Here is a 10,844-nt window from a genome sequence, read left to right as displayed (position 1 = left end):
ACAGTCACAAGTTTGTGCACGCCGCCCAAAATCCTAATACTATTTTGAGCAGGGCGGCGGCGGGCGGCGACACTCGACCTGGTCATTTTTGAATCTCGCTCCCTTCCCTCCCTCCTTCCTCGTTCTCCCTCGCATCCTTGGTCACCGACCATGCTCCCACTCTGCACAGCAGCAGCATCGACAACGACAAGCCAGCTGTAGGCACCGCACACTACCCCGGGCCCGCTCGTCCCGCCGCCCAACCCAACGCATGGTCCCACCGGCCACCCAGTCGCCGACGCCGACTTGACGCCGACTTGACGCCGACTCGACGCCGACGCCGATAGACGGCCATGAGCAGTAACGACCCAGCCGGCGGCGGCTCTCTCTCCGGCGAGCCGCCGACCCCCCGCCCCGCCCTCTCGATCCTCACGACGGGCACGAGCGACGCACCCGAGACCCCCGGCGGCGCGACGACGCGCTTCGCGCCGCCGCCGTCGGTCGTGCGCTCGTCGCCGCGGCTCGTGGCGCGCCCGCCCGCGTCCCCCATGCTCAGCGGCCGCAGCCCCCGCCTGAGCGGCAAGCATGGGCGGAGCGCGAGCGGCGTGCGCGGCGCGCCGCCCACGCCCATCCTGTCGCACGCGCACTCGCCCGCCTTGCCGCCGAGCGACGTGCCCATCCCGCCCGACCAGCCAGAGTTCGCCGAGCTCCTCACGCCCGCACAGCTCCAGAAGCGCAAGCGCGCGCGCGTGCACAGCACGCTCGGGACCGGGCTCGGCACGCTCGCCGGGCTGCCGGTGCTCGAGGGCCCGAGCCGGCTCGGGTTCACGACGCACGATGGCGATTTGTATCGCGGTGCCGTGGCGGACCCGAACGCTGGCCAGGAGGTCGACGAGGACAATGAGGACGCGCTGAGCGTGAGCTCGCGCACGTCGACGTCGAGCTCGTGGTCGTGGGGCAGTGGAAACCTCGGGCGTGGTCGCCGCGCGACGATGGCAGTGGTGCATCGTGTCGGTGAGGCCATTGGTGTTCGCCGAGGAAGCAACACGTCCGACTCGAGCGGCGGGAGCTCGAACTCGACAGATAGCGACAGTGACGACGGGGCGACGTCGCGTTTCAGCAGGTTCGGCCGCGCGCTGAGCAGGACAATGTCGCGCGCGAGCGGGACGTCGACGGAGCGGCCGCGGCGAGTGTACAAGCCCCGAAGGCGAGAGTTTACGTTGTTGCTCCCGCCCGAGCCGTCGGCCATGCCCCCACCGGACAAGATTCCAGAGTACATCCCGTTCGATGCGAGCCTCCCGACGACGCCGGCCGAGTCGGAGCGGGTCATCACGACGCCGATGCTTCCGCCGATTCTCGAGGCGATCCGCGCTGCGCGCGCCCAGTCGGGGCACGGCGGCGTGGGCAACGAGCCCGTCGTACCGTCGTCGCGCAACGTACCGGTGCGCCGCGGCGGCTCGGGGCCTGGGCGGTTACGCGCCGCGCCGGCTCATCCATTCGCGCCGCCGCCGGTGCCCCGACCGCCGCTGCCTCGCGGCAACTCGCACACCCTCAGCCGGGTCGACGCGCTGCGCTCGCAGGCGGCCACCGAGGTTGTGCGGCCCAAATCCGCGTCCGACCTCCTCGGCCTCGCGGCAACGCCAAAGTCGGCGTCGGATCTGCTTGGGCTGGCGAGGTCGCCGACCAACTCGACGTTTGGGAAGTCACCGACTAGTTCGACGTTTGGTCACGACGGCGACGGCGGTATCCCCACCCAGCCGCCAGTGCTTGGGCCGGACCTCGCCCAAGTCCCGTCGCCGACCTCGACGATCCGCGACAAGCCCAAGGTGTCACGCCCGCCGTGGTGGCTCGACGTGTCGTGCCCCAACTGGAAGGACCTGCGCGATATCGGCGAGCTGCTGGGGCTGCACCCGCTCACACTCGAGGACGTGCTGCACCAGGACCCGCGCGAGAAGCTCGACACGTACGACAAGCTAGGCTACTACTTTGTCGTCGTGCGTGCCCTCGATGAGCAGTACTTCAAGTACACGCCTGGCTCGAACACCGCGCCGCCCGGCCCACCGGGCTCGGAGCTCGTACCTGCAAACGGCTCGGCGCGACGCGCGGCGGCGGATGAGGAGCAGAAGAAGGAGCGCCGACGCTCTGGCTGGGGCTTTGGACGCTCGACTGGCCACCTCGCTCAAAAGACGGGCGAGAAGGTCGAGATTGTCGAGGACAACCCCGGCAAAGAGGGTATCGAAGGAGTCGGCGTCGGCGGCATCAACATGTACCTCGTCGTCTTCTCTGACGGCATTGTCACTGTGAGTGGGGAGGAGCCGCGGCGTTCTCAAGCTGACGTGGCCTAGTTCCACTACGACGACATGAGCAAGCACACAAAGCGGGTGCTCAACCGCCTGTTGAGCAACCCTGGGCAGGGGCACTCGTCCGACTGGATCGCCCATGGTCTGCTCGATTCGATTGTCGACGCCTTCTTCCCGCTCGCGGGGTACGTCGACGGAGCTGTCGACGACCTCGATGCCCTCACCGTCGATCCTACCCAGGACCCGCGCGAGCCACAACCTTTAACTCCGAACATTGAGGTGGCATCGCCAGCAGATTCACCCTACGCGCCACACGTCGAGGACGGCGAGAACGAGTGGATCGAGTTAAAAGAGAAGAAGGCTCAGATTGCCACCGACGGGCTGCGGAATCGCGCGCACAAGCGGACGCCAACGTCCAGGATCCTGGCCAAGACGCGCGCCGTGACAATGGCAGCCGTCTCGCACGTCCACAAGCCCAAGGTCAGGCGCCGGCCAGAGACATACACGCAGTATGCCATCCTCGGCTTGACGTACCTCAAGCTCTTCTTCTTTCCGACCGCATCGGCCCGCAGGCACCACGTTGCGGCGCAACGCGAGGACGTGTTTGACCGCTCTGTCATGCTCCGCAGCATGACTGACATGCGTCGTCTGGTTTCGGGCCTCAGCCGCCTTCTGCACGGCAAGCAGTCTGTCGTCGCCAGCATGCTCAAGCGCGCTGGCGAGAGCGGCAACGACGTCGAGGCATACCTCTCCGACGTCAACGACCACATCCTGCTCCTCCAGACGTCGTTCTATCACTACGACTACATCCTCTCGCACTGCCAGCCGGCGTACATGTCGTACCTGCGAGTCGCCAACGCCTTATCGCGTGGCAGCACCGACATTCTCATCCTCTCGCTCTCGGTGGTGACGGTCGGCATCCTGCCAATGCAGTGCCTCGTCGGCATGTTCTCGATGAACATCCACATCCCGACCAACGGCGACCGCAAGACGCACCTGCGCGCCGACGGCTCGCGGTCGCCGTTCAACATCTTTGGCCTGATCGTCGCGGGCACCGTGCTCATCACCTGCTGCCTGGTGCTGCTTATCCGCTACTGGCGGTACCGCGCGCGGAAGAAGTGGTCCCAAGTGCGGGGTATCGATGTGCCCGAGGCGTGGAGCGCGTTCTGGGGATGGGAGTAGGCGTGGGGCGTGGGTTGCCGGGGTTTCTTCTCTTCTCCTCACTGCATTATTACATCATACAGCATCATAGATGAGCTCAGCATAGGTCAGGTGTATTTTGGGATGAATAGGTTGGCATGAGCGGAGCGTGGGGAGCAGCGCGAAATATACGATTCATCGGGCGGGGCATAGCGCCACCGTGCCACTGTGTCGACGCTTGTCGCAAGGCTACTATCAAGAAACTGGCTATTAGGTGTCCGAGGACGGGCCAGCTGCTAGCTAAACCAAGCGGTTGCTCTGCGCGCTCTCGCGAGCACAGGCCCGTGTTGGGGATCTGCACTGGATACTGTGGGGTCAGCGGCTGGCAAGGGGGGGGGTCCACAAGGCAGCAACTTACAGCGAGGGCGCGGTGTATTGAAAAGAAAAAAGGTGCGAGAGGTGTGGGTTCTTATATATGGTTTGGGGGCGGGGGCAAATGCGAGGGGCGGTGTTACGTAAGGCCGTGTGGCATGACGCCGAGCAGTTGCGTCAAGTCGAGAAGGCAGCCAACGCCGACATCACTCTCGCCAACTTCACGACACGGGCCAACAACAATGAGCACAGACCCAGGCCCGTCCGCCCCGCGCCCCGACCCAAGCATGGCGCCCAAGCCGGCCGACGCCGACGATACCCACGGGGACCTGCACGACGTCTTCAGCGCGCTGTACGCCGGCGCCGAGTGGGCGTCCGACGCCGAGTCGGACGACGGCGACGACGGCGCGGCCCCCGAACCCGCGCCTGAGGTCGTGTCCGCCCGCTTCTCCCGCGCCCAGCTCCTCCGCGCGCTCGACGACCTCATCCTCCCCTCCCCAAGTCGCAAGCGGCGCATCTTCCCCGACCCCGCGCGGCTCCCCACCACGACGCCGTCGACCGCGCCGCTGCCCCCCCTCCCCCCGGCTTCGCTGTGCGCGCCATTCTCCCCCCTCCCCCTGCTCGCTAGGCTGCGCACCTTCAGGCAGGAGACGTACTCGGCCCTCCTCCCCCCCTCGCTTGGGGCGCAGGCCGCCGCTCTGGCCGGCTGGACGAACGCCGGACCCGACGGGCTCGCGTGCGCCTGCGGGGCGCGGTGGGGCGTCGGCGGGCTCGGTGCGATCAAGGACGCGCGCGTGCGCGTCGAGGTCGTGCGCCGGCTCGCGGCGGGCCTGAGTGCCCGCCACAGGGAGGGATGTGGCTGGCGCGTTGCGGCGAGCCCGGGCGCGCTGGTCGGCGAGATGCGCCGCTTCGCGCACCCCCTCGTCGCGGCCAGCTTGGCGCCGCTTGCGCAAGAATTGCTCCGCCGCTCCCTCGCTGGCCCGGTGCGCCCGGTCTGGAGCTGCCCCGTGCCCGTGGAGCAGCTCGACGCGCTCGCCGCCGCGCTGCAGGCGTACGGCGCCGACCGGGCCGAGCCTGGCGCCGTGCTGCCCCCGCTCGACGCGCTGGCCGCCGCGCTCGCCCTGTTCGGGTGGTACCCCTACGACCCGGGCTTCGCCGCCGCCGCGGACCACGTCACGCCGGGGAGCGGCACGCCGACCGACATTGTCGCGTGCCGCATCTGCCAGCGCCGCGTCGGCATGTGGGCCTTCCAGCCGAGGGATGGCGCGGCAAAGGTGTTCGACCTGCAGAGGGAGCACGTCGCGTGGTGCCCGCTGCGCGCGGACGACTGGTGGCGCGAGTGCGTGCGGCTTCGGCCCTTGGGCGAGGTTGAGCGCGAGGGCGCTGTGGATATCGCCGCGCTGCTCGTGTCGGAGCGGCCGGCGAAGAGGTGGCGGAGGGCTAGGGGTGTGAGGGGGTGAGGGTGGCGGCGGCGGCGACGACGACGACGACGACACAAGCAGATGATATGTTGTATGCATGTAGACTAGATGACAGCGCGTGGAGCGCGTAAAGCGGCGTGGGGGGGTGTCGATGGCTGGCTGCGTGGCTGCCGCCTAGATGAAGACGCTGGCCGACGCCGCGCGCTTGGCCGTGCCCGTCCGTGCCGGCGCCTGCTCTGGCTCTGGCCTGGGCTGCTCCTTTGTCGCCTCGTTCACGACTGGTGGTCAGCGCGGGTGTGTGGATCCACTCACTCTTGGACCACTCCACGACGGCCTCGGCCTCTGCCTGCTCCTCAGACACGGCGGCGACCTCGGCCTTCTCCTCTGCGTCCTCCGCCTTGGGCTTCCTCCGGCCCAAGAACACCTCGAACCACGACACCTCGCGCAGCTCGTCGGCCTCAAGGGGGAGCGTGAGCGCCGTGCGCTCGCGCAGCCCGACCATCTCGAGCTCGCGCCGGATGTCGGTGTCGCTCACGTCCTCGCCGTCCCTGAAGCGCTGTGCCAGGCCCAGCAACACACTCTCCTGCGCGTGTGCGCGCGCCTGCTCCTCCTCGGCCGTCTTGCGCCCCCGCAAAAGGTGCACCGCGAGCGTCGTGATGACCGACCACGCGATGAAGAAGGGCACGAGCGGGCGCAGGCGCGCCGAGATGGGCGGGACGTCGAGCGGGAGTTCGGGGCGGCGCGGGGCGGACTGCAGCAGCGTGCGGTGCGGCGTGGGCTGGGGCCCTGGGCGCGCGGACAGCGTCGACGGCCGGGGACGCGGTGCGCGCAGTGTGCTGGCGAGGTGACGCGCCGACATGGTGTAGGTCGGTCAGAGTAGTCAAACGACAACGACAACCCTTGAATCATCCGCGGTGACGTCCGTCTGCCGACTTTTCCATCCCTCCACCACCCACCACCACCCGCCCAGCGACATGTCAAAACCCGGCCCGGCCTGCCAGCGCGAGCGCGACGACCTGGTGCAGTGCATTCTGCGCACCGACTGGTGGGTCTGCGGCGCCACCGGAGGCGGCGGCGCATCGACGCTGGCTGGCTTGCTCGCGGCGGCGAGCGGCGCGACCCCCCCCCCCCACTAACCCCCCAGCGTGCTCAAGCACGGCAAGACGCCAAAAGAGTGCCTGCAGAACAAGGCCGAGCTCCCGATCCAGTGCCAGCAGCTGCTGTCGACGTACTCTGACTGCCGGAGGGGGCTGGTGAGTGCGGCGCGGCGGTGGGCGCAGCCCGCCGACGCCGACGCTGCCGACTTTTCCGCAGCCCCCGCTGACACGCCCAGCTCGACATGCGCCGCAGGTTCCGCGGAAACCACCTCACCGACGAGGCCAAGCGCGGCGGCGTGTACGAGTCGTCGCTGGACGCTGCGCGCGGGGACAAGGGAGGGTCGGGGCCGGAGCAGGAGAAGTAGGCCGGAGGTACCTAGCATCGCACACCACTCATGGATGTATTTTGTTTCACTTGGTCGATCCGGGCAGGTTGTTGTTGTCATCCGATCGTCACTCCATCACATCGTCGCTTTATCGCGGCTTGCACTCACTTGCAGCAGGCGGATCGCTGTCATCCTCGACCCCTCCCCGCCATCGCCAGTCCCCCCGCGCCATGTCCCTCGACCCGTTCGAGGCCCGCCTCCAGTTCCTCAAGCTGCTCCGCACGCTCAACGCGTCGCAGCAGTCGATACAAAAGGTCGTCTCCTTCGCAGTAAAGTACGGCGCGCGGTGCGGCGAAGACCTGTGGGAGTGCGTCGAGGACGAGGTGCAGAAGGTATGCTCCCCCCCCCCGCTTCCCCCGGCTCACACCCCAGGGCTCGCTCAACGCGCGCATCAACATCTTCTACTTTCTCGACAGCCTGGCCGACACGAGCGCGTCCCTCGGCCCGCCGGACGCGCCCTACCTCGCGCTGATTGAGCGCTCGCTCCCGACGCTCGTCGGCGCCGTCGTCCCGGACTCGCGCGAGGGGGTACTGAACCTCAAGGCGACGCGCGCCATCCTCGAGAGCTGGCTCACCCGGCGCGTAGTCGACCCCGCCGTCGTGGACGCCGCGCTGGCCGAGCTGAGCCAGCGCAAAGCTCCAGCCGGTAGCCCGCAGCCAGCCGGCACCAAGCGGCCCCGAGAGGCCATGCCCCGCGCCGACGTGCTCCGCCGCATCGAGGAGGACCGCGAGCGCCAGAAGCGCCTGCGCGAGCGCATGTGGATCCTGCCCATCCCCCCGCTCGCCCCGCGCGCGGGGAGCACGGCGCCGACGATCCACCCGAGCCCCGCGAGCCCGTTCACGCCCGCGTCGCCGCGCGGCACGCCCGGTGCTGCGGCCCCCCGCGCCGCGGACAAGCTCATGCCGCCCCCGCCCCCGCCGGCCACGTTTGTGTCCCCCCTCGACGTTGAGTTCGACCAGATGTGGGAGGGCACGAGCGACCTCGGGGACGACGACTTTGAGCGCATGGCCGAGTGAGTGGGGGCGATGGCTGTGAGGCTTGCTTGTGCTGACGGACAGAAACGCCCACGCCGCGGGCCTCGACGTCCCGAGAAGATGAGCGGCGTCGCACGGAGACGAGCAACTCCACAACCTCACTGTACAACACTACACCACACGCACGCATACACCCACGCCCACCCACACCACACCATGCACTATACATGTTGACAATGCCCATGCTGAATGCTACTAACGCCTGCTCTATGCTCCCTCGCTCGCTCACTCGCTCACAACTGCTTGCCGCTGAACAGCTTCCTCACACCCGACGCCAGCTGCTCCGATCTTGCGGCCGTGATCTTGCGCCCGAGGGCAGCGACAAACGCCTGATCCTCGATAAGCCCCTTGGCAACCTCGCTCCAGTCGGGCTTGGTGTCGAGCTCAGCTGCCCGCACAACCTCGTCGACCTTGCCCTTGAGGCCGTCGCGCGCCGTCTTGAGGTCGTTGGCGAGGGCCGTCAGCGGCGTCGGCTTCTTCTTGCCCTTGCCCTTGGCCGCCTCGCCGACGCGCTTTGCGATGGCATCGACGGTGCGGACGAGCTGCCCGAGGGCAAGCACCGCGTTCCAGCGCGCCCATGGTGTCGCCTGCTGCTCCACCAATGCGATGTTGGCGTCAAAGACGCCGGCGAGTGACTCGGTGCCAGCATCGTCGTCGCCAGCCGCCGCTCGCTTCAGGACCGTGTCGATGGCAGCGTAGTACGCCTGGTCGACGTCGGAAAGCTGGGCAGGTCAGTAGAGAGCGACGTCATGGACCTACAGTCTCGAGGTGTGGCACAGGCAGCGACGGCTCGGCCTCGCCGCGGACATATCGTGCAACGCGCAGCACCAGCGTGCCGAATACGCGCACCCACGCCTCAGTCACACGCGGCTGCGGTGCAGGGCCGTCCACCAAGCTGTACACCAGCAACTCGTAATTGCGATTGTCAATAAACGGCGCATCCTTTGCCAGCGCCGCCGTCACCCTGTCGAGGCTGTCCTCTGCGATGTCGACGCCGGTGACAATGGCCATGCCAAGCTCCTCGACGTCCAGCGCACGCGCAGCGAACGACGACTCGAGGCAGCTGATAAGCGTGCGAATGCCCGGAATCTTGCTGTACGACTCGTTGTCGAGCGCCTGCTTGACATACTCTGGCAGGTCGGTCGCGCTGCGCTGGTACATGACCGCGGCCTTTGTGGCCGTCTGCCCCCACTGTTTGGCACTGCCGCCAATGCGCGCCTCGAGGCCGCCGCGCTCGATGAGCACGTGGGCGAGGTTGTCGAGCTGGATCTCGGACAGGCCGAGTTTGTCCAAGTGTGGGATGTACATTGCGGGCGCGCGGAGCAGGCGGTAGACGCGGACGAGGGTGAAGCGTGCGGAAAAGGAAGACGGCGAGTGCGACGCGATGTACTCCAGCAGCGCGGCGGCGTCGAGCAGCGGCGCGTCGTCGTCGGGCTTGGCCTGCCACGGCCTGAGGAGGACGTCGACCGCGGCCAGGCCCATGGGGTCGGCGGGCTGGAGCTCCGTCTTGGGCAGGTTCTTGCCGTACTGCAGTCCGTCGAGGTAGAGCGCCCAGTAGGTGTGGACGTCGGTGACGGCCGGGGTCCACGAGTCGTCTTTCTGGCGGAGGAGAAACTGCTCGGCGACAGAGCGCGCGAGGTACTCCTTTTCCGTGGTGTACGGCTTGGCAGTACCCTCCTTGACGATGGCCACGAGACTCCCGAGCCGCTCGCCCGCGACACCGGCCAGCTCGGTGACGGTCGAGCCCTTGCTGCCCCAGCGCGCGAGGTAGCGGCGGACCGCGTCCTCCCACTCTGCGAGCTCGAGCGCGCCGGCCACCTGCAGCCGGCGGAGCGTGTTGTCGAGCTCGAGCGTCGCGAGGAGCGGCGCGCGCTCCTTGCCGCCGATCTGCGCCTCGAGATCCTTGAACAACGCCGCGACCTCGCGCGCGACCTCGACACTCGGCACCTTGTCAAAGCACGCCAAAATATGCCGGTAGTACGCATAGTTGTGCTGCGACTCTGCGTCGCGGCGCAGCAGCGCAACCGTCGCTTCAATCTCGTCGTCCCACACGTCGTCGATCCCGCCGCGCACGCCGACGACCTTTGCGGCCTCCATGCCGACCCAGCGGCGGGTGAGGGCGCCCTTGCGCCCGTCGTCGCGCACCAGCCTCCACGCGTCGGCGACGTCGCCGCCGCCCAGCGCGACCTGCAGGCGCAGCCACAGCGTGTCCGGCGTATCTGGGCTATCGCCCGCCGTGCGCAGCAGCAGCGCGGCGGGGAGGAGCGTGCGCTCCGCAGCGAGCGGGAACGGCTCAGCGTCGGAGGGTGCTGGCGCATTCAGCGCCCAGGCCGAGAAGGCCGCCAGCCGCGCCCACGCCGGCGCCTTGGTCGCGTTAAAGAGCTTGCGAGACGTCTGCCGTCAGCCAGCGCCGCAGCGCACAACCCACCGATGCCATGACCTCGGTGTTGCCCATTGCCGCGGCGGCGAAGAAGACCTCGCGCCCGAGCTCTGCGATGGCGGGGCGCGCGTCCCACAGGCCCTGGTAGAGCGCGAGCACGAGATCAACTGCGGGCGTCAGCGAGCGGCGACAGCAAACGAGCGCGGCACTCACGTCTCCGGGTATTCCGCAGCGTCAGCGCGATCCACCACACCGAGCGCCCCGAGAGCGGGCCGGTGGCCTTGACGTCGTCGTAGGCGGCCAGCACGGCGCGCTGCCCGCGGCCGCGCTTCTCAGCCAGCACCATGCGCATCACGAGCGCGGGCTGCGAGCGCGGGTGCTTTGCGAGCCAGCGCTCGGCCGCGTCGTTGGCGGCGTCGAGCCGGCCCAGCTGGATATCGTCTGCTCGTTAGCCCGGCCGGCAGACGCAGCCCAACGCACCATACACGCCCTGCAGCTTGCGCTCCTCGCCTGCCCAGTCGACGTAGCGCGCCATGGCTTGTGTCCCCTGGTCCCGTCGGGTGCGGCGAGATGGGGAAGGTGGTGGGTGAGGAGATTGTGGTGGAGGAGCGAAAGTTGGCCAGCCGGATTGAGTACGGGCGCCGCGCCGCTCAAAGCAGCGGCGGGTAAAGCGTGGCTGGCTTGCCGCCCGTCGACAACCGACGACCAACACCGAGAACGGTACTTTGGGGACA

General features: G+C 68.3%; 6 protein-coding genes across 6 annotated transcripts; 4 read left to right on the top strand and 2 right to left on the bottom strand.

Moving 5' to 3' along the window:
- Window positions 1-332: 332 nt before the first annotated feature.
- Window positions 333-3,461, top strand: Q8F55_002326 (uncharacterized protein; the record flags this gene model as incomplete). Its single annotated transcript, XM_069350928.1, has 2 exons — window positions 333-2,279; window positions 2,325-3,461. 2 exons carry the CDS (start codon window positions 333-335, stop codon window positions 3,459-3,461), a joined length of 3,084 nt encoding a protein of 1,027 aa, XP_069211314.1.
- A 572-nt stretch (window positions 3,462-4,033) lies between these two features.
- Q8F55_002325 (uncharacterized protein) lies at window positions 4,034-5,251 on the top strand (the record flags this gene model as incomplete). Its single annotated transcript, XM_069350927.1, has 1 exon — window positions 4,034-5,251. One exon carries the CDS (start codon window positions 4,034-4,036, stop codon window positions 5,249-5,251), a length of 1,218 nt encoding a protein of 405 aa, XP_069211313.1.
- A 119-nt stretch (window positions 5,252-5,370) lies between these two features.
- Q8F55_002324 (uncharacterized protein) lies at window positions 5,371-6,071 on the bottom strand (the record flags this gene model as incomplete). Its single annotated transcript, XM_069350926.1, has 2 exons — window positions 5,371-5,490; window positions 5,525-6,071. The coding sequence occupies 2 exons, from the start codon at window positions 6,069-6,071 to the stop codon at window positions 5,387-5,389; spliced, it is 651 nt and encodes a 216-aa protein (XP_069211312.1). The 3' UTR covers window positions 5,371-5,386.
- A 115-nt stretch (window positions 6,072-6,186) lies between these two features.
- On the top strand, window positions 6,187-6,674 carry Q8F55_002323 (uncharacterized protein; the record flags this gene model as incomplete). Its single annotated transcript, XM_069350925.1, has 3 exons — window positions 6,187-6,257; window positions 6,357-6,465; window positions 6,546-6,674. The coding sequence occupies 3 exons, from the start codon at window positions 6,187-6,189 to the stop codon at window positions 6,672-6,674; spliced, it is 309 nt and encodes a 102-aa protein (XP_069211311.1).
- A 191-nt stretch (window positions 6,675-6,865) lies between these two features.
- On the top strand, window positions 6,866-7,794 carry Q8F55_002322 (uncharacterized protein; the record flags this gene model as incomplete). The annotated part of the gene is made up of 3 exons (XM_069350924.1): window positions 6,866-7,027; window positions 7,068-7,708; window positions 7,755-7,794. The coding sequence occupies 3 exons, from the start codon at window positions 6,866-6,868 to the stop codon at window positions 7,792-7,794; spliced, it is 843 nt and encodes a 280-aa protein (XP_069211310.1).
- Window positions 7,795-7,963: 169 nt separating this feature from the next.
- Window positions 7,964-10,645, bottom strand: MDM20 (mitochondrial distribution and morphology; the record flags this gene model as incomplete). The annotated part of the gene is made up of 5 exons (XM_069350923.1): window positions 7,964-8,452; window positions 8,490-10,124; window positions 10,159-10,277; window positions 10,324-10,551; window positions 10,591-10,645. 5 exons carry the CDS (start codon window positions 10,643-10,645, stop codon window positions 7,964-7,966), a joined length of 2,526 nt encoding a protein of 841 aa, XP_069211309.1.
- Window positions 10,646-10,844: the final 199 nt, after the last annotated feature.

This window comes from Vanrija albida (genome assembly GCF_041260175.1).
Source record: "Vanrija albida strain AlHP1 chromosome Unknown contig_2, whole genome shotgun sequence".
Taxonomy (NCBI): domain Eukaryota; kingdom Fungi; phylum Basidiomycota; class Tremellomycetes; order Trichosporonales; family Trichosporonaceae; genus Vanrija; species Vanrija albida.
Note: the sequence above shows the minus strand (reverse complement) of the source record. Positions and strands in the feature narration are given on the sequence as shown.